The sequence below is a fragment of the Heterocephalus glaber genome, unplaced genomic scaffold, assembly GCF_053883595.1.
Source record: "Heterocephalus glaber isolate CG9 unplaced genomic scaffold, H.glaber_assembly_v1.0 deba00001456, whole genome shotgun sequence".
In the NCBI taxonomy this organism is placed as follows: Eukaryota; Metazoa; Chordata; class Mammalia; order Rodentia; family Bathyergidae; genus Heterocephalus; species Heterocephalus glaber.
Window position 1 is genome coordinate 1,815,030 of NW_028258304.1, and position 22,501 is coordinate 1,837,530.

Sequence of the window (22,501 nt, forward strand, 5' to 3'; positions counted from 1 at the left end):
TATGAGGGGATTACAGGTGACCCCGGATAGCTTCCTGGAGGAAGTATGGGAGCTTTCATAGTCTCACATCAAAACTGCAGATCTTCCCTCTCCCCAGATGTGCTGCCTGTGCTTCCTTGTGGAAACTTCAGTAGCAGCTGGGAGTAAGAAGTGGTGGTCCACAGTAGCAGGGAATTGCTTGCGAGGGTGACATAATAGCTTTCCTCCACCCAGTCTGGATCTGCAGATGAATACCGAGGAAGCTGGGCATTATGGTGTACACATTAATCCCAGCACTCTGGGAGGGTGAGGCAGGAGAATCCTGAATTGGAGTCCAGCTTGGGCAGTTTAGCTACTTAGTGAGATCTTGTCTCAAAAGCCCCCAAACATAAAAACAAAAGAGGCTGGGGATCTAGATCCATATAAAGGCCCTGGATTCAGTCTCCAGTACCAGAAAGGGTCGGGGGAGGCTTAGAGCCTACAGCAGAAAAGAACTTAATTTGAACAAGAGGCAGAATGTCCAGGGGTCCTTTCTTCTTGGATGGGTGGGGTAGAAGTGAGGAGGCAGTGGGGAAACAGTGTTACTTTTACATTGTTAGGGCCTAGAATAGTGATGGCACCCATTCTCAACCTTGAAGCTCTTCCCTGTTGGATTCTTAGGGGAGCCAAGATATTTTGCAGAGAAAAGGGAGGCCTGGGGTCTGGGCTTTGGTGGGGCAGATAGATCCTGTCCTGGAGCTTGGGAGCGGGAAGCCCATAGGCAAACCTCCCCCTTTTCTCCACAGCACGAATCAACACACTTCAGCCTTCACTGGGCAGCCTCCGGAATAGGCGCTACCCAAATACCTTTATAAGGCGGCTGGAGAGGAGGGCAAGGCAGCGAGCCCTTGATGAGCTCGCATGGTCGCCAGGAAGGCTTCATCAAATGTCTCATGCAGGTTCATGGCCATAGTGTCAGTCCAGAAGGTGTCCTGGCTCAAGTGCCGCCTCTGGGGTACATCCAGTATGCTCTTGACATAAAACCCCTGGGGCACCTTCATCCTGTGTGGCCGCACCCCAGGGTGCAGCATGCAGACCATCACCTCAAAAGGGAGCTGGGGTACAGGTGCCACCCAGTGACTATCCACCGTGCGCAGTTGTGCACTACCATGTGGGTTCCGGGTCACCTCCACGAAGCCGCAGAAGTCGTGCTCCTGGCAGGGGTCTGAATGAACACCTAGACGGCTGTCCTGTGGGCAGCTGATGCTGAGGGGCTGGGATCTGGTAGGGTTATTGCTAAGATTCCACAACTTGGGCTGACTGATTTTAGGCTGGGTGTAGACTGGCTTGGGTGGCACCCTTGGCTGAGGCATGCTTTTCAGGCGGGCCTCCACGAAGCGGTAGAAGCTCTTGGAAATCTGGGATCCTGGGGTCTCAGAGAGAACAATGGGGCAAGTTGGGGCACCAGGCTCTTGCTTAGGGTTGGAGACCGGTGATTGAAGCAGCTTTCGATGGAGCCACTTCCTGAAATCAGCCTCTCTCAGAAGTTGGTGTTCTTTCTGCAACAAAAGACACACAACTGTGGTGGAGACCTGCTCCTATGTATATGTGGAATGAGGCTTTGCGGCTGTAGTCCTTGGAAACCTCAGGCCTAACTGGTAAGACACTGCCCTTGCTACAGGGACACCTAAATTTGACAAGAGGAACACCTACCTTAATAGGAGCCCTTGTTCTGATGGAGAAGACAATTCTTGCCTTAAGGAAGCTCCTGGACTGATGGGGAGACAAAGCCTTTTCTATAGGGGAGCCTCCCCCTGATGGGGGAAAATACAGCCTCTTCAGCCAGGGATTTAGCTCAGTGGCGCCAAGCCTGCCCCGAAGCGCAAGGTCCTGAGTTCAATCCCTGGTACAAAAAAAAAAAAAAAAAAAAAATACAGCCTCTGACCTAGGGGAGCCTCCAGCTGGAGCAAGGAGACACAATCTCCACCACAAGGAAAACACATCTTATGGGGGAAAAAGTTCCCTCCCCGAGAGGAAGCCCCAGTCTGATATATCCTTCCATACAAGAGTCTCTGGTTTAATGGGGTAACAAGCAAATGAGAAGTAAAACCCTGGAAAGACAAAGTAGAAGGGTTTGGAAGGGCTAGAATTGGGTAGAGCTAATCTGGACAGGTTTCTTGGAAGCAGTGGTCCCTTACTATATACTATATGATTATATATATACTATATGACTATATACTATATGACTCCCCTAGTCATATAGAGGAGGATACAGTCAACTGGCTGGGAGGCAGTGACTGCTGAACTCTGTCCTTGCCTCCACTGGAATTGAACCTTCCTCCTGTCCCAGAACCTTCTTACCCTGTTTATCTCAGTGTCTTACCCCCAGACTGTTGCTAAGCAATCAGATGCTTTGGAGATTGACCTAGCTTCAGGGTGGCTCTGATCAGGCTAAGCCAATCCTAATTCCATCAACCTTGCCCCACACCTAAGACAAATGAGCAAATGGCTTTCCTTTACTTCTGGTCATTGGAGAAAGAATGGACACATGATTGAGGCCAACAAGAGATTCCCTGAGTGGAGAACTGCAAGGGAAGGGAAAGGACTGCAGGAAACAGATTGGCTCTGCTTCCTCTGGGCTTTTGTGTGGCCATGGGGGCTGGGTGACACAGACAATGAGGAATGTAAGGAGAGAAATGCAGCTGGCATAGGGAGCTGGAGTAGTGGAATAGTAGTAGGACCCTGAAGCCGTCCCCATTTTGGGATCCGCTTATAATTCCCAGCATTTTTCTGGGCTTTCTGTTTTTTGCATCCTGTGTAATTATACCTGTTTAAAATCCCCTCTCTCCCAGAGTACTTCATTGACCTGGACCCCTGCCAAATCTCTGATTTGTTAATCTCCAACTCACATTTGGTTGCCATCTGTTCTCTGTGTATATCATGTTCCTGTATGCTCCTGTGCCTTTCCTCACAGCTATTCCCTCTGCCTGGTCAGCCTTTCCCTACCTCTTCATATGGCCAACTGCTGCCCATCTTCAAAGACTCCTCCTAAGCCTCCCTTCCGGCACCACCTAGACTCCCACAGGAATGTAACCTGCTTCCTTACTAGACTCTAAGCAACAGGAGTGGGGACCGCACCCTGCTTGTCTGGCAAGTACCTAGTGAGGGCTAAGTATCCACTGGGAAGGAGGATGAATCTTCTTTTTATCCCATAGTATTGCAGATTAAATCCAGAACCTTCACACTGAGCTACATCCCCAGCCCCTTTTATTTCATTTTTGTTTTCCCTTTTTTTGGTACCGGGGATCGAACTCGGGACTTTGCGCTTATGAGGCAGATGGAGAAACCACTGAGCTAAATCCCCAGCTTCATTTTGTTTTTAATTTTGAGACAAGGTCTCACTAAGTCACAAAATTACCCAGGCTGGGCTCCAACTTGCAATTCTTCTGCCTCAGCTCCCCAGAGTCCTGGGGTTATAGGCAGCCCAGCCTTGCGCCTTTTTAAACTTTAATGTGAATCCCAGTGATAAAAGGGGCCTGGTTTTATTAGAGATTCTCTGTCCTTTTTTTTTTTGGTACTGGGGATCGAATTCAGGTCCTTGTGCTTTTGAGGCAGGTGGCAGAACCACTGAGCTAAATCCCTGGCCCTTATTAGAGATTATCATCAGGAAGCAAGGTAGTACACCTGGCTCGTGATTACTTTTTGATTTGTTATGTTTGCTTTCTGCCATAGGACAATACTTGTGACCTAAAGTGGCTCATAAGGGAGGAATTTTAGCAGAGTACTGGGGAGTGGGAGGTTCTTCCTGGGTTTGAGTGCTTCTAGCTACCCTTCTCACAACCGTGGGTTCCTCCTCTGCTCACAAGTCTGAATAGTAGATGGCGCCTGCTCTGCCCACTCCCCCTTACTTGATACTCAAGCAGGTAGTTATGCTCCATGAGTGTCAGCTGGTCCTTGAGGCGCTTCAGTTTCCTCATCTCACAAGCAAAATCCTTCTTGTCCTGTTTCCACATGGCATCTTTCAAGAACCTGACACCAAGGAGGGGTGTATCATCCTACAGAGGCTGAGCTTCCATGTGGGCTGGGAAGACTGGTGAACCTGAGGGCCTGGATGGGATGGGAGGTGCTGCTGGAGGAGGAATGAGCAAGATGGCCCATCCCCATTGTCGGGGTTCTTTGGCTAACTACTTCCTTTGAGGGGAAAGAGGAATGTGATGGCCTGGGCACTGTCCTCCTGCTGAGGAGCCAGGGGCCCCAGGGAAAAGGAGGACAGTGTTCAACCTAAAGGAGCAAGACCTGGCAAAAGCCCTGCCAGTAATGTCCTGGGCAGGGGTCCTCCTCAGCAGGCTTGTCCCTTTGTCAGCTGGTTACCCAGACCCAGCCTTGGGTGAGGACCCCGGGGAAGGGGTGAGAGAGGGGCTGGGAAAGGCGGAGGGGTGGCAGGCTGCAGGTGGTGCTCACATCCTCACCGGGCACAGGCACGGTGCTTCCATATTTTGCAGAAGTCGATGGGCTTGCAGCCTGTGGCATTTTGGGCATGGACATTGGCACCACTCTGTACCAGGGTCTTCATGCAGCCCAGCAGGCCTTCTGGGGCTGCCAGGTGCAAGGGTTGAAGCCGTTGCCTGTCCGACTGTAGGACCCCACCAGGAGGGAAGAGGGCAGAAAGGAAGGACAAGAGCATTTACTCATCAGATAGGTGGACAAACCAGCTTCCAGACCCCACTCTGCCACCTGTTCACTGGATGACCCTGGCCATCTCTCTGGCCTTCTCTGGACCTCAAATTCCTATGAGAAAAATCTGACTGTAGGAGGTATGTGACAAGTAAAAACTGCTGGAAGGAGAGCTGGGTTGGTTCAGAAGCCACTAACCTAACCTCATGTATTCTTTTTTTTTGGTACCAGGGATCGAACTCGGGACCTTGCACTTGCAAGGGAGGCAGTGGAACCACTGAACTAAATCCTCAGCCCTGGCCCCCTCATCTATTCTTAAACTGGCCCCTTCCTCATGACTTGCCATGGCCCACAAGGTCCAAAGATCTGGACCCTGCCTCTTCCTTGACCTCCTCTGACTTTGCCACTCTCCTTCCCAAACATGCCCTTTGATATAATGCCCCTCTGCCTGGAACACATCTCCCTGGCTCTTTGCATGGCTGGCTCCCTTAGTCTCCAAGTTGCAATTTAAATATTTCCTTAGAGATGATTGCCTATTTTCCAAAACAGATCCTTCTCCTGCCTTTTTGCTCCCACCTCATCACCCTGTTTATTTCCTTTCTAACCACTTCCCATGATTTGTCAGAATTTGTTCACTTATTAGTTTACTAATTTATTGCCTATTCCTGCACTAGAATGTTAGCTTTATGAGGGGAAGGAATATATCTGTGTATTTGCTGCTGTACTCTGATTCTGGAACAGTGCTTAGTAGCACATGCTCAATAAATATTTTGAAAGTTTCTTATATGTCATACATTTTCTCAGTTATCACAGTAGTACCACGTGATAGGTAGTGTCATCCTCCCAAACTTGTTTGCAAACACCCAGGGATCTTTTGCAACTTCCAAAGCCCAGGCCATGCTATAGATCCATTAAATCACAACCTTCAAAATGGAACACAGGCATTGGTATTTTGGAAGCCCCCAGGGGATTCCAATGTCCACATGAGTTTGGAAACCAGATCACCGAGGCTTAGAGGCTGGGTGACTTGTCTAAGGTTCCATTGTCTCCTAACAAGTGGCAAAGCCATGGGCTGGGGATTTAGCTCAGTGGTGCCGCTGCCTGCCTCGCAAGTGCAACGTCCTGAGTTCAATCCCTGGTACTGAAAAACAAGACAAAACAAAACAAACAAACAGCTTTATAATGAGTGGCAAAGCCAGGATGTGAATTGGGTCTGTCCTCTTCCAGAGCCTAATTTCTTGCACACTACACATGTAAGCTCACTCCCTGCTTTATGTGGGACATAATCCCACCCCCACTTCCAGTCCCCAAATGCTCCTCTGCCAGTCCTGCATCTTTCTGCCTGCTTGAGAGCAGAGTTCATGTCTGCCTAGGCTCCAGGCCTCTTTCTAAAAGTAGGCTGGACTCAACTGTTGATGGAGGCCCCCTTCTTGAGCAAGTAGAGAATGCAGGGGACAGCTGTGGTCTTGTTGTCCTTGTGCATGACAAGATGCAAGGGGGTCTGGCTACTGTAGGTGGGCAGGTCCACGGGAACCTTATACTCCTCTATTAAGACCTTCATGCATGTGAACTTGCCCCGCTGGGCTACGAAGTGGATGGCAGTGAACCCCTGCAGCATTCAGAGTGGGGCAGAAGGTGGAACAGCACTGGGTCCCAAGGACTACCACCTAGTCAATATAGCCATTCGTTGGTGTTACCCTACCCTTCTTGCCTGTGCCCAGGGCACTTATATCCCTTCCTACTCCTGGTGTGTGCTCTTCAGCTCACCCTGCCTCCCAGCCCCAAGATGGCCTGGGGAAGGTGAGTCAGGACTATTCACACAGAAGGACCTCTCTGGAAACCCCAGTCAGACCTTCGAAAGGTGACCACTGGGTTGGGGGTTGGGGGTCAGATGATTGACTTAGCTCCTGCCCGCATTCCAAGGCCTTACCTTGCAGTCGCTTTGGATCTCCCTGCGGTCCCGATTCAGACAGAATCGCAGCCATTCCACGTTGCCCACCGCGGCCGCAAACAGCTGGGAGTGGTTCCTGGACGACTCAGAGATGGAGGCGCTGGAGTCCGCGCGGGGCGGGGCGGGAGTGAGCAGGCGAGCGCTGGCCCCTGCCCCCGGCGTTCGAGGCGGCAGTGCCCCCAATCCCTCGCAGCCGGGCCCCCTTCTCCCACCCACCTGGACCGCGTGCTCTCTAGGTCACTTGGGGTGACCTTCAGGAACACTTTCTCCGCCCGCTGCCCGGAGCCAGGCTGCACTCCTCTCCATTCTTCCCCTCCCGGGTCCAGGGTCCTTGTCCGCGCCCTGGCAGAGGCCGAGCACGGAGGCCGAGGGAGTCCGCGGCTGGATGGGGCGGGGAGCGCCACCTGTCGCTCCCCTCGGGGCGTCGTCTTTGCCGCTGGCTGCGCCGCCAGGGCGTCAGGAACCTACCTGGCCCCTCCTGGGCCGCAAAGGTCCCGACGCCACGCTTGCTGGAAGGACAGAACCCGGGCCCCCCAGGACCCCTGCCCGCCACCACCCCGGGGCCAGCTCAGAGCCGACACCCCTGCCCCAGCTGCCGGCACGACTGCCCTGGAAACTCAGCACCTCACTTAGAGTCTGTCCTGATTATATGAGTAGAAAACAGAAATACAGTGTGGAAATTAAAAATCACCGTCTCACCCCTCCCACACACACCGTATACACATAGGTGCATCTTTTCACTTAGCGACACATTATAAGCTAGCCGGATTGTGCACTAACCGCACATTGTGACGTACCCACAGCCCAGCCTCATAATGCATATGCTCACCTGCTGCTGCGGAAAGCGAAACAGCTCCATGCTAGTTGTTGAGGATGGATTTCTGGAAGTAAAATGACCACGTGAAAGGGAATGAGTATTTTCAAGTTGTCCATATGATCTCCAGAGAGGTTTTATATTCACTTTCCCTTTGGGCTGCTGTAAAGTAGGTGCTGGTGCATCACCGCAAGTCAGCACTGTGGCTTTGGGACAGTTAATTGACTTCTGTGCATTACTTTCTGCCTCAGGGAAAATGGGAATCAGCACCTACTTCGAAGGAAGTGAAGGGGTGCAGGGAATGAGATGGTGTTAGACGAGACGCACCATCTACACATTTGCTATTATTTAAAGCAACATCCAAACCATCGTAGAAGTGGGTATTATGATTTTAAATAATTGCTTGCTAACTTGATAGTGGAAATGGTGTTCTAATGTAGCTCTTTGATTAGCAAAGTTTAATTTTTTTTTTCAGTAGTGGAGATTGAACCCAGGGCCTTTGAGCTGAGCTACTTCCCCACCCCTTTAAAATTCAGAGTCAGGAGCTCACTAAGTTGCTAAGTTGCTCAGGCTGTGCTGCAACTTGTGATCCTCCTGTCTTAGCAGTCTGGAGGTCTGGAATCGAAGGAGTGTGCCTCCACCATGCCCAGCTGGGTTAAACATTTAACTATCAGTGTTTTCCTCTTCTGGGAATTATCTGCTTATTCACATTGTTCTTTGAGCATCTTAGTTTTTCTTATTGATCTGTAAAACTTATTAGCATAGCGGTCCTTTATATTTGATGTCAATATTTTCCTCAGTTTGCCTTTTGACTTTTTACTATATCAAGTAACCAAGCAATAACTGTTGTTTATCTTACTACCATCCACGATCTCACTAAGAGGAATGACCTGAAGCTTATCAGCAGGTTTCTGAGACTACAGGGCCAACTCCAGTCATATTTGACCTTACTGCCTATTTCTATCATCTTCTCCCCACTGTACCCCAACATTCTAGGTGTTTTGCTTGGGAAAACTGGAGGAGGAGACAGGATTCCCTAATATCACAGTGACCTACAGAGAGGGACAAAAGTACAGGTTCTCTACCCAGAAGTACCTTCAACCCCTTTCTAAGGAAACCTCCTCTGAGATCCACTTGCCCACTAACCCCAGCTATCAGGACCCAGCAATTCTGCCAAGCACCTTCAAATCTAGCAAGTCATGCTGGCTTTCTGCTTCAGGTGGGGCCTTAGCAACTGGCTCCAAATTAAAATAAAGTGATGATCCTTTGCAGGGAGAAAGTGTGAGAATTTTCAGTTGCCTGGTAGACTTTTGTGGACTACTATTGCTTTTGAGGTATTAGGAGACTAACGATGACAATGGGAGCATCTCAAGATCTCTTCAAGCTCACCCTCATTGTCTTTATGTCAGGTACCTTTCAGTTTCTACGCCAGTGTTTTGCAGCTCTGGCTGTACATTAGAACCACCTAGGGGAAAAAAGATCAGTACATGGAACTTAAACCAACAGATTCAGATTAATTGAACTGGTTTGGGGCCCAGACATTAGGGTTTTATTAAAATTCCCCAGGTGTTTCTCATGTGCCCAAGGATGGTCACAGGTCCTTTAGTGGTAGGTCTGCATTCCAGCTGTGGTGGTGATGGGTGGGAAACAGAACTTTCAGGCCAGTGCCCTTGCTATCTAGTTGTAGTTGTGGAGGACAGAGGGAAGATTATGCTGTCTTAGGGTGGACACTCCCATCTGGGAAGGAAATTTAAAAGAAGGTCCTACAGATGGAGGAGAGAAGGTAACCTCTTGGGGTCAGATTGGGAGGAACACAGTTTTCTGGGTTGTTCATTACTTTGTGGGGGTGGAGAAGTGACAGAAACACTAGAGATCAAGTCATATTCCTTAAATCACATTTCCCGTGTTTGAGCTCATTCCCTATCTGTTCTCCCTCATATCCTTGATGAACATTTCAAGTCCAAGTTATTTTCTTTGGCTTTGGAGCAATTCCAAAGGGTCAGGAGAGTCCTGGCTAGGCTGGTATCTTCTCCCCTCCACTTGGTGTCTCCAGAAGGGCAGTTATCATGAGGTGCTTAGATCCAGGAAGTTCTTTAATCAGACTATTATCTGAGTATCATGTTAATCCAAATGGTCCCAAGAGGGACCCAGAATGTAATTCTAATGTCTTCTGGACCCTTGAGATCTAGAATAAGTTCATCTGAAATCTATGCACAACCTCCATTTCTGGAATGAGGAACATGAGGAGCTCTGTAGACCAAATCCTCAGGAAACAACAATAATTGTTCAAAATTATTTTAAAAGCCAACTCTTCAAAGTCTCTGGATATTGTCCTAAGACATACAAAAAAGTGAAGAAACATTCAGGAAAATCTACTAAATCTCAATAAGTGAGAATTTGTGGCATTTGAGCCATGACCCATTCAGTCCCTCCCCTCTCCTCATATCAGAGCAATGATTGAAGCTCCCGTATGGAAGAGTATGGCCAAGAAAATGGGGTTCCCTCACTCCTTAGCTCCTATGAGAGATGATAATTCACTGGAAAAGGAAGATACCAGCTTACCTCTCCCTCCCCATCACAACTCCAAGTTGTAAAGGTTGAATTTCTTGTGGGCCTAAAGATTCAACAAACCCTTTCTCCATCTCTGTCCCACTAATAGGGCATATGCTCCTTCCAAGCCTTGACATGCTGAGAATAGGGGGGCCCTCATCACCTTTGCCCCAGCTTGCTCATAGGGCAGAGATTCCAGGTTTGGAGGAGGCAAATTCAGACGACCAGAGGTTGCTTTTCCTGCCCAGAACCATGCTCATAAAGCAGGGTGTCACCAAGAGAAGTGAGCCCACAGGTTCACAGCAGGGCAGACATCATGCCCAGTCAATCCATAAGAAGTCCAAAGATCTACACCAAAGAAAATGACTTTATCAGTGTGGGAAAATCTCAGCATAATGGTGCTCCAAACACAATGGAGATTTTGGTAGGCAATTAAAAACAAACTAAACTGTAGGCCAGCTAGTTTACCAGAGAAAAGCAGAGAAAGACAGCTTAGAAGAGCCCTCCTGGGATCAGAACAAACCTCAAAAACTGCCAAAAATGACCCCTGCAAAGGGATCAGTCTATGGGGCAGTTTATCCCCCAAGGCCTCAGAAAATAGAGCAATTGGGCCAGAGATTTAGCTCAGTGGCACCGCACCTGCCTCGCAAGTGCAAGGTCCTGAGTTCTATCCCTGGTACCAAAAAAAAAAAAAAAAAAAAAAAAAAAAAAAAAAAAGAGAGCAATAAGTTGACAATCAGCGGAGGCTAAAATTTGGTTATTATAGCCAGCAGAGGCAGAAAGTCTGACAGAGAGATGAGGGAAAGTGAGAGTCAAAGAGGATCCTGCTTAAACCAGTGCCATCCCAGAGTGACTGTGTTCATGCCCAAGGCTGTACCTTATAAGCAGTCATATCAGAGGCTTCATATTGAGGGAGGAAATACATCCCTACAATAGTCCTACAGGGATGTAGGACCTAAGTCACTAAACAAGTAAATAATAAGCGACAACAACAAAAACCCCAGAGAGGCAGAGAAATCAGAATCTAGAGTTGCTAACATATAATACTTAAATGTAGTTTTCAATGAAAATTCTAAAGTATGCAAAGAAACAGGAAACTATAATCCATATGCAGGAAACAAAAAATCAAACATGAGAAACTGGCTGTGTAATGTCCCAGATATCAGACTGAAAAGACTTAACAGACCAAGACTTCAAAGCAGCTATAGTCAAAGAACTAAAGGGAAGCATGCTTAAAAGTAAAAGACAGTGTGATGACAATGTCTCATCGAATACAGAATATTAATAAAGAAATTATTTTTAAAAGAAATTCTGGAATTGAAAAGTATAACAACTTCTCTACAAAGGCTCAACAAAGATTTGAAGTTGCAGAATAAAGAATCAGCAAACTTGAAGATAGACAATAGAGATTAGGCAATCCAAAGAACAGAAGGGCAACTGAGTGATGAAAACAGAACAGAGCCTGTAAAACTATTTATGGGAAAGCATGCGGCACACCAACACTCACTCAGTGGGAATGCTGGAGGATGGGTGGAAAGAGAGGAGCAGGAAAAGTACTTGAAGAAGCAATGACTATAAACTTCATAAGTTTGATTAAAAAGTATGCATTTTAAGAGCTGAACAAATTCCAAGTAAGATAAACACAAATATATCCATACTTAGACATATTGTGTTAAAAATGTAGAAAGACAAAGAGAAAAGTTTGAAAGCATAAGAGAAAAATAACTTCACAGAGAAGGGAATGCCAATAAGATTAAAAGCTTGTTGCTCATCAGAAACAATGGAGGCCAAATGGCAATAAAGAGAATCTGTTGGCCAAGAATTTTATGTCCAACAAAACCATCATTCAAAAATGATGGGAAAATAGATTGCCTGATAAACCAAAAACTCAGAGAATTTGTTACCAGAAACCTGGCCTTATATGAATCACTAATGAAGGTTCTTCAGGCTAGATCTAAGCAGCCCTTGTGAAAATCTGAATCCTCACAAAACAAAAACAAAATGAACAAAATATAAGAAAATATAAGAATAATGTATCTCACTGAAATTAAATTAGTATAAATCTAAAATAGATTCTGACAAGCTAAAATGAATATGGTAAACCATATGGTGATCACTAAAAAGAATGCAAAAAGTGAAAATATTAAAGGAATTAAAATGTTACACTAGAAAATATTTATTAATGGAAAAGAAAATATTAAAAGAGAAATACAAAATAAAAATATATATCACAAACAAAAAATAAAAGTAGTAGCTGTATATTCATATCACTAAACATTCAATAAGATTGGATAAAAATCAATATCCAACAATACACATTCTTCTTTAGCACACATGAAATACTGTATTTTGCAAAACAAATATGTTGGACCATAAAACAAGACTCAATAAAATTAAAATAATTAAAATCATACAAAGAATTTTCTCTGACTACAGTGAAATAAAATTAGAAGCTAATAAGAGAAAGAAATGGGAAATTTATAAATATATATATAAAATAAACAACATGATCCTAAACAATAAATGAGCCCAAGAATATCACAAGAGAAATTAGAAAATGCTTCTGGGTGAATGAAGACACTAAAGAAAATCAACAAACCAAAAGTTGGCTTTTTAAAAATATCAACAAAACTGTCAAATCTTTAGCTTAAAAAAACTTTAGCTAGACTGAAAAAGAAAGTGGGATTTACTAAAATTTACTAAGACGAGGAATGAAAATGGGGGTGCTACTTGGGAAGAAATAGAAAATCTGAATAGACTTTTAACAGCTAAAGAAATTAAATTAGAAGTAGTACCAGTAGTGGTAGTAACAACAACAATGACAACCTACAAGAAAAGCCCAGACCAAATCTTTAAAGAATTAATTATACAAATGGACTCAATAGATACCTACAGTGTTCCACCTAACAACAACAGAATAAACATCATTTTCAGGAGTACATAAAACTTTCTCCAAAATAGCCTACAGACTATAGACTAGCCCATAAAGCATACTTAAATAATACAAAAGAATCAAAATTATCCAATGCTTATTATCAGATGATAGTGCAATGAAACTAGAAATCAATGGTAAAAGAAACAACAGAATTTATGCAAACACAGGAGATTAAACAATGTATTTTGGATTTTGTTTTGTTTTGTTTTGAGCTACGGTCTCACTATGTAGTTCAGACAGTCCTTGAACTCACTATGTAGCCCAGGATGGCCTCAAACTCATGGCAATCTTCCTTTTTCAGCCTCCCAAGTGCTGAGCTTACAGGCACATGCCACCATGCCTGGCCTCAATATACTCCTGAATAAGTAATGAATCACAGAAGAAATCAAATAAGAAATTAGATAGTTCTTAGACTCAAACAATAATGCCAGTACAACATACCAGAATCTATGGACACAATGAAAGCAGTCTACAAGGAAAATTTTTAACTGAATGTCCACATCAGAAAAACAGAGAGTCTAAAAAATAACCTAATGATGCACCTCAAAGTCCTAGAAAAACAAGAACAATCCAAATCTGAAGCTAGTACAAGCTAGTAAATTATAAAGATCAGAGTAGAAATTAATTAAATTGAGACTAAAAAAATACAAAGAATCAATGAGTTGGAGAGCTTGTTCTTCAAAAGAATAAACAAAAATTGATAAACCCTTAGTCAGTCTTACCAAATACTTAGATCAAGGCAATTAGAAATTTTAAAAAGTAAAATCACAATGGATACCCGTTGAAATTCAGATCAGTAACTATTTCAAAAATCTGCATGCCAATAAATTGGAGAATCCAGAAGAAATTGATGGATTCCTAGATACATATGACTTACCAAAAATGCACCAAGAAGATATAAAAACCCTGAATAATCCAGTAACAAGCCATGAAATTGAGGCAGTAATAAAAAATCTGGCATTTAAGAAAATCCCAGGACTTGATATTCACTGCCAAATTCTATAACAACTTCAGGGAAGACCTAAGATCAATAATTCTCAAACTCTTTAACGAAACTGAAAAGGAAGAAGTACTGCCAAACTCATTCCTGGAAACTAGCGTTACCCTGATTCCAAAACCAGACATAGACTCAACTAAAAAAGAAAATTAGAAACCAAGCTTGTTAATGAACATAGATGCAAAAATCCTTAACAAGATACTGTCAAAGAGAATGCAAAAAACTGTTATAAAGATCACATATCTCGACCAAGTAGGCTTCATTCAAGGGACGTAAGGGTGATTCAATATATGTAAATCAACAAATGTAGTACATCACATAAACAGAAGCAAGGACAAAAATCATGATCATCTCAATAGACACAGAAAAAGCTTTTGACAAAATCCAACATCTATTCCTGATAAAAGCATTGAAGAAAATAGGTATAGAAGAACTTTATCTCAACCTGGTAAAAGTCATTTGTGACAAACCTACTGTCAACATCATATTAAATGGGGAAAAACTGAAAGCCTTTCCTTTAAAATCAGGAATAACGGCCGATGATTTAGCTCAGTGGTTTCGCCCCCTGCTGCTTGCAAGCTCAAGGACCCGAGTTCGATCCCCGGTACCAAATAAATAAATAAAATCAGGAATAAGACAAAGACGTCCACTATCACTATCTCGTTCAACATAGTACTCAAAACATTAGCCAGATCAACCAGGCAAGAGAAAGAAGTAAAAGGGATAATATAGGAAAGGGAGAAGTTAAACTATCCTTATTACATGATCCTTTAAATTAAAACCCCCAAAAATTTTACCGAAAGATTCTTAGAATTAATAAAGTCAGCAAGGCAGTAAGATATAAAATCAACACACAAAAATCAATAGCGTTCCTGTGTACCGATAATGAACCCACAGAGAGGAAAATTAAGAAAACAATATTACATAACGATAGCATCAAGAAAAATTAAATATCTAGAAATTAACCTAACCAAGGAAGTGAAAGACGTCTATATTAAAAACCATAGTACTGGACCAGGGATTTAGCTCAGTGGTGCCGCCACCTGCCCTGCAAGCTCAAGGACATGAGTTCGATCCCCAGTACCAAAATAAATAAATAAATAAATAAATAAATAAATACCATAGTACTTCAAAAAAGGAGATTGAAAAGAATATCAGAAAATGGAAAGATATCCCCTGTTCCTGGATAAGCAGAACCAATATTGTCAAAATGGCTATACTACCAAAAATGATATATAGATTTAATGCAATCCTAATCAAAATACCAACAGCATTTTTCACAGAACTAGAAAAAATACTTCTAAAATTCATTTGGAACCATAAGAGACCAGATTAGCAAAAGCAATCCTAGGCAACAAGAAGAAAGGAGGCATCACAATCCCAGATTTTAAGTTACATTACAAAGCTACAGTGATAAAAACTAGCATGTTTTTGGCACAAAACCAGACATGGGGATAAATAGAACAGAATAGAGGATACAGAAACAACCCCAGGCGCATTCTGTCATCTGATCTCTGACAAAGGGACCAAAAAGTACACTGGAGGAAAGACAGCCTAACAAATGGTGCTGGGAAAACTGACTGTACACATGCAGAATATTGAATCTAGACTTATATCTCTCATTGTGTACTAAAATAAAGTAAAAATGGATTAAAGATCTAAATATAAAAATAGAAATACAATCTGCTAGATGATAAAATGGGTAAAACTCTTGAAGACATAGAAGTAGGACTCCAGTTGCACAAGTTGAATAGAACTCCAGTTGCACAAGAAATAACATCAAGAATCAACAAATTAGATTATATCAAATTAAAAAGCTTCTGTATAGTAAAGGAAACAACCAACAGAGTGAAGAGACAGCCTACAGAATGGGAAAACATTTTTGTCAGCTACTTCTCTGACAGAGGACTAATATCTAGAATATATAAAGAACTAAACCCAAGTTTGATCCCTGGTACCAAAAAAAAAAAAAAAAAAAAGAACTAAAAAAATTAGACCCTCCCTTAAATAAAAGATCCAAACAAAAATGGGTGAGTGAAATGAATAGACACTTCTCAAAAGTACAAATGGACAGTAAATATATGAAAAAAATGTTCAATGTCTCTGGCCATTAGAGGAATGCAAATTAAAATAACACTGAGATTCCATCTTACTCCAGAAAGAATAGCTATTATCAAGAAATCAAATAATAACCAATGCTGGCAAGGCTGTGGGAACAAAGGAACGCTTCTACACTGTTGATGGGAATGTAAGCTAGTACAACCACTATGGAAATCCGTATGGGGATTCCTCAAAAAACTAAAACTAGAAATTCCATTCAACCCAGCTATTCCCCTTCTAGGTATCTTCCTGAAAGAGTTAAAGACATCATATTATAGTGATATATGCATACCTATATTATGGCAGGCCATTTGATAATAGCTAAATCTTGAAAGTGGCCTATATGTCCAATGTATGAATGGATAAGGAAAATGTGGTATTTATACACTATAGAATATTACTCTACCTTAAAGAAGGATACATTTGAATCATTTGCAGGAAAATAGATGCACCTTGAGGTTTTTCTTAGCCCAATGTAAAAATTTATTATTTATTTATTTATTTTTGGTACTGGGGATCGAACTCGGGACCTTGCACTTTTGAGGCAGGCACTGGAACCATTGAGCTAAATCCCCGGCCCGAATATAAATAGTTTAAAGAGCAAAATAGAAAATAGATAATAAGAAACAAGAGATAGATCTTTTGCAAATGGAAAGGGAACCAAGAGATGGATGGAGGTGGGAGAGAGGGAAGGGGACACAGAAGTATTAAGATGTGTTACGTACATGTTCCAACCCCCATGATGAATGTAATCATTATGCACTGCAATCATGCACTAATAAAAATAGAAAAAAATTTAAAAGATTTAAAACAAAGAATTTGCAAACACTTCCAAAAACCAAAAAATAAACAATTCTATGAGACTAGCATTACCCTGACAGTAAATCCAGACAAAGACATCATAAGAAAAAATGATGTATATCAGACCTCCCAAATTTAAAGACCCAATCCGAAAATGGGCATCTGAAATGAACAGACATTTCTCAAACAAAGAAGTAGAAATAGCAAATAAATATATGAAAAGATGTTCAACATCACTGGTCATTCGAGAGATGCAAATGAAAACAATGCTGAGATTCCACCTCACCCCAGAAAGAATGGCTGCTATCATGAAATCAACCAATAACAAATTCTGGTGGGGCTGTGGGGAAAGAGGAACCCTGCTCCACTGCTGGTGGGAGTGTAGACTGGTGCAAGCACTGTGGAGATCAGTATGGAGATACCCCAAAGAACTAGGACTGGAAGTCCCATTTGACCCCACTATTCCCCTGCTGGGGATCTTCCCTAAAGAATTAAAAGAATCATACCACAGTGATATATGGGCACCCATGTTCATAGCAGCACAGTTTGTGATAGCTAAAACTTGGAAACAGCCCAAATGCCCATCAACTGGAGACTGGATAAAGAAAATGTGGTTTTTTAATAAAATGGAGTACTACTTGGCCATAAAAAATGAGAAATTAGAGACATTTATAGCTAAGTGGATGCACATTGAGCTGATACTCTTAAGTGAAATAAATAGGACACACATGAATAAATACCGAATAGTTTCTCTGGTTTGAGAAACTGAAAGTGTAGATAAAGACTAAATGTATAATAGGTCATGTGAAATAGGAAGGAAAGGGGCAAAGGGGAAGGAAGTGGGAGGGCTAGGGGAAAGGATAGAAGGGAATGGGATTAATATGAGAAAATGGAAAAATAGGAACAAAATCTTTGTAAATAGGGAGGAATGGAGGGGTTGAAGGGAGGGCTGGGCAAGGGTGAAAAATAAGAACCAAGAGAGACTATGTAAAGGTGCAAATTTCCAATGATGAGTGTCATTATATTGTATACCTAAAATGTACCAATGATTAGAATGAATAATCGATAACGCAAAATAGGAAGAAAAGGTCCAAAGGGGTAGGGGTAGTGGGAGGGGCAGGGGAAAGGAAAGAAGGGAAAGGAAAAATGATGAGAAATGGAAAAAATGGAAATGAAGTCTTTGCAAATAGGGAAGGCTGCAGGGGGTGAAGGGAGGGCTAGGAATGGGGAAAAAATAAGAACCAAGGTGCATTATGTAGAGGTACAATTCCCAATGAGAAATGTAATTGTGTTGTATACCTACAATGTACCAATAAAAGAATTTAACAACAACAACAACAACAAATGATTTATAGAGCAACATCTCTCGCAAATGTAGATGCAAACATTTTCAACAAAACACTAGCAAATCAAACACATGTGAAAGGCTGTACACTATGGCAAATACAATTTATTCCAAGAATGCAAGTTTTGTTTAACATCTGAAAATCAATATTGTATGTTATATTAATAGAATGAAAGACAAAAAGCCCATGTCATCTCAATAGATAAAAAAGAGCATTTGACAAAATTTCAACTTCCTCATGATAAAGTACAAAACAAAATTAGATTAGAATGAACTTCAACTTGATAAAAACCTATGAAAACTCTAGAGCTGACATCAGACTCATAGTAAAAAACTGAATGATTTCTTCTTAAGATTAGGAACAAGAAAAGCACATATCTCCATTCTTGCCACCTCTATTCAAAACTGTACTGCATTGGAGGTTCTAGCCAGGGAAATCAGGCAAGAAAATGAAAACAAACAGGCATCCAGATTTGAAAGAAGTAAAACTATCTCTATCGATGGCATGGTATTATGTAGTGAAATTTCTAAGGAATCTATAAAAAAATCTATTAGAACTAATAAATAAGCCCACCAGATTACAGAGTATAAGAACAATATATAAAAATAAATTACATTTCTATATACTACCAACAAGCAGTCTGAAAATGAAATTAAGAAAATAATTCCATTTACAATGTCATCAAAGAAATAATAGATTTAGTACAGTACTTAAATTTAGAAGTACAAAATTTAACTTTCTGAAAATTATAAAACTTAGTTGAAAGAAATGAAAGAAGACCTAAATAAGCAGAATGATATTTTACATCCATGGATGAGAAAATAGTATTGTTAAGATAACAATACTACACAAATCAATGTACACATTTAATGTAATCTCCATCATAACTTGAACTGGCTTCTTTGAAAAAATTAAAATTCCCAAGGATATTTGAGCCAAAACTATCTGAAAAAAGTAGGAAAACTCTAATTTCCTGACCAAAGCACTATAAAGCTACAGTAACTAAGAACGTGTGGTACTGGCATAAGGAGATATACATTTCTAGAAATAAACCCTCACAATATTAATGGTCAACTAATTTTTTTTTGTATGGGGGGGGGATGGAACTCGGGACCTTGTGCTTTCTTAGTAGGCGGTGGCACCAGTGAGCTAAATCTCCAGGCCAAGGTCAACTAATTTTTTTCTGAGACAACTCACAACTGGAAAGAATAGTATTTCTGATAAATGAGTCGAATGAAGTTGGGCCCCCACCTTGCACAATATACAAAACTCAAAAGGCTGAAAGGCAAACATAACAACAAAAACTGTAAAATATTTAGAAGAAATGAAGCATAAATCCTTATGATGTTTGTCTTAGTTACTTTTTTTGTTGTTGTTCCTGGGACAAAATACCCAACACCCACAAGTTAAAGGATGAGAGACTTATTTTGGCTCACAGTTTGTAGAAGTTTCAGCCCATAGTCAGCTGGCTCCAAGATAGGTTGGGATGGCAAAAGATATGGCAGAGGAGAGACAGCTTATGACAGGGCATCAGAAAGAGAGAGAGAGAGAGAGATGGAGGGGGAAGGGGGGAGAGAGAAAGAGAGAGAGAGGGAGGAGAGAGATATCAAAGGAGGAGAGAGGGAGATAAACCCTTCCAGGCCATGCTCCCAGACACCCACCTCCTCAGACCAGGCTTCCCCTCCCAACATCAGATTTAGCTATAAACTCATCGGTGGACTAATCCAGTGATGGATATCATGCTTCCACGATCCAATCACCTCCTCAAAGCTCCACCTATGAATGTACAGGCTTTGGGGAGACATTTAGATACAAAACATAACAATGTTGAATTATGCAATGAGTTCGTAGATGTGACACCAAAAGAAACAAAGAAAAATAAACCTGACAAAATTAAAATTTAAAGCTTTTGTGCTTCAAAGGACTCCATCAGGAATGTGAAAAAATGACACAGAGATGAGAAAAAAAATATTTATGAATCATTGGTAAAGGACTTGTGTCTAGAATATATGTATAAATCTTACGACTCAATAATGAAAAGACAACTAACAATTAAAATTGGCAAAAGGTCTGAATAGGTATTTCCCTAGAGTAGTTATAAATAGCTAATAAGCACAAAGAAAGGTGGTCAGCTTCATTACTTGATAGGGAAATGAAAATCAAAAGCACAATGACACACCATTTCATACACACTAATATAAAATAACTACAAGGGCTGTTGAGGATGTGAAGTTGGAACCCTCACACATTGCTGATAGGAATTAAAATGATTCAGCCATTTTCACAAACAGTTTGGCAGTTCCTTCAGAAGATAAACTGAGTTACTATCTAATTCAGCAATTCTATTCCTAGGTAATAGCCAGGAGAAATGAACAGACAGATCCACATAAAAATGTGTACATGAATGTTCATAGCAGCATTATCCAAAGTAGGTAAAAAATAGAAACAACTTACATGTTCATTAACTGATGGTTTAGCAAAACATGGTACATCCATGCTGTGGATTACTACTTGGCAATTAAAAGAAATGAGGTACTGATACATTCTACAACATGAGGGAACCTTCAAAATGTTTGCTAAGTGAAATAAGCCAGCCACAAAAGCCCATATATTGTATGATTCCATTTATATGAAATGTCCAGAATAGGCAAATCCATAGAGATACAAAGTAGATTCATGGTTGCTTAGGGATAGGAAAGGAATGGATCGGCTGGAGGTACAGGATTTCTTTTAGGGGTAATAAAAATGTTCTAAAATTGATTGTGGTCATGGTCACTCAACTTCGTGAATATACTAAAAACTATTAAATCATACAGTTACAAATAGGTAAATTTTACAGTGTGAATCAATAAATCTCAATAAAACTATTATTGAACAAAAACAACTCTATGCCCTGTGCACAGTCAAAGCTTTCCTCCAGATGGCTATGAATTGTCTTGGGAATGGGACTTGTATCTTCGGGCCTCCTTTGGTGCCAGTCCTTGATCCAAGAATTCTGACAAGGTTCTAGGACACAATGACTTAGAAATGAAACTCATTTCTTGGCTAAAGTCCCATGTTCCCCACCTACACTTTCACTTTTAAGAAGCATTCATGAATTCTTCGTAGGCTCATGACTTCTTTGTAGGGGCAGAGAGACAAAAGAAGGGATAACATCACAGAAGAGCAGGCAGCTTTCAAAGGAGCTTAGGCATCCTGAGTTTTGGAATGCTTCTCACCCATTTCTTCATTTGGGATCTTTCCTCAGCCTTCTGCACCCCCGTCTATCCTGTCCCTCAGGCTATCTCCCTAACTCCCTCTGTGTCTGCAGCAAACCAAATTACCACCCAGTATCTCTCAGACAGAGCTGTTTAAAGTAAAAAATCATTTGTGGCTATGATTTTCTCTTCCATGGCCCCTGAGCTCAAGTTCTACCCAGGAAATTTAGCAAGCTATTTCTTTAGAAAGATAAATATCTTCCTAAGAGGAATTCTATTATCACCTGTTGAGGCATTAGTGCATTTTTTTGTTAGCTTGTTTTCCTTTTATAGTACTGGAGATTGAACCCCAGGAAGTGGTGAGTTGTATCTCCAGCCCTTTTTATTCGTTTATTTATTTTTATTTTTTGAGACAGGATCTTGTTAAGTGTCCAGGCTGGCATTAAACTTTCGATCCTCCGGCCCCAGCCTTTCGAATATATGTTTTTAGGGGGGAAAAATAGTTTAATGAACTTCATGTATCTATCACCTACACCTTCAACAATTATCTTTTTTTTTTTCTTTTAAATACCAATCTTGTTTTCACCTAAAATAAATTCATCTGAGTTATTCTTATTTGGAGAGATTTTTAAATAAAAACATACGACTGGGGTGCATCCCAGTGGTAGCCTGCTTAGCATTCAGGAGGCCCTGGGTTGGATCCCCAGAGCCACAGAAACATACAAAATGCCATTTAAAATACATATACAGATACTCTTGTCTGACTAAGTCATGGGTCACTGGTTTAAGAACCTCTCTTCTGTCCCAGTGCTGCGAGTGGAGGAAGACAGATGGAGCGTGTGAACCCTCACAGTCTGCAGGGGCTGAAGGTGGGCGCAGAAGCGGTGACTTCGGGGTGGAGGGGTGATGGGGAGATGGTGGCGGAGGAGGGCTGGGTAGTGGTGGGCACAGAGGGCAGGGACTATAGGATGCGCTGGCCTAGAGCGCCGTGTAGGACGCGGAGTCCTGCGGCGCCCCCTCGCGGGAGTAGAACTCATCGAGTACGCTCTGAGGGATGCGCTTCAGCATCTCCTTGGGGAAGATTCGCAGCAGCTTCCAGCCCAGGTCCAGAGACTCGAACACCGAGCGGTTCTCGTAGGGGCCTGGGACAGAGCGGGAGTGTTAAGGCTCCGGATATG

At 42.2% G+C, this 22,501-nt stretch overlaps 2 protein-coding genes across 2 annotated transcripts in view; both read right to left on the bottom strand.

Annotated features, from left to right (window-relative positions):
- Window positions 1-73: 73 nt before the first annotated feature.
- Ankrd53 (ankyrin repeat domain 53) lies at window positions 74-7,442 on the bottom strand. Its single transcript, XM_087215916.1, has 6 exons — window positions 7,413-7,442; window positions 6,800-7,047; window positions 6,563-6,683; window positions 4,428-4,591; window positions 3,867-3,987; window positions 74-1,517 (listed from the first exon to the last, which is right to left on the bottom strand). Exons 1-6 carry the CDS (start codon window positions 7,440-7,442, stop codon window positions 828-830), a joined length of 1,374 nt encoding a protein of 457 aa, XP_087072042.1. The 3' UTR covers window positions 74-827.
- A 13,293-nt stretch (window positions 7,443-20,735) lies between these two features.
- The window catches only part of Atp6v1b1 (ATPase H+ transporting V1 subunit B1), a 33,670-nt gene continuing 31,904 nt past the window's right edge, over window positions 20,736-22,501 (bottom strand). Inside the window, exon 14 of the mRNA XM_004849899.4 lies at window positions 20,736-22,465. Within this exon, the coding sequence (XP_004849956.1) occupies window positions 22,302-22,465 (164 nt within the window). The 3' untranslated portion in view covers window positions 20,736-22,301. The remainder of the gene's footprint in view (window positions 22,466-22,501) is intronic.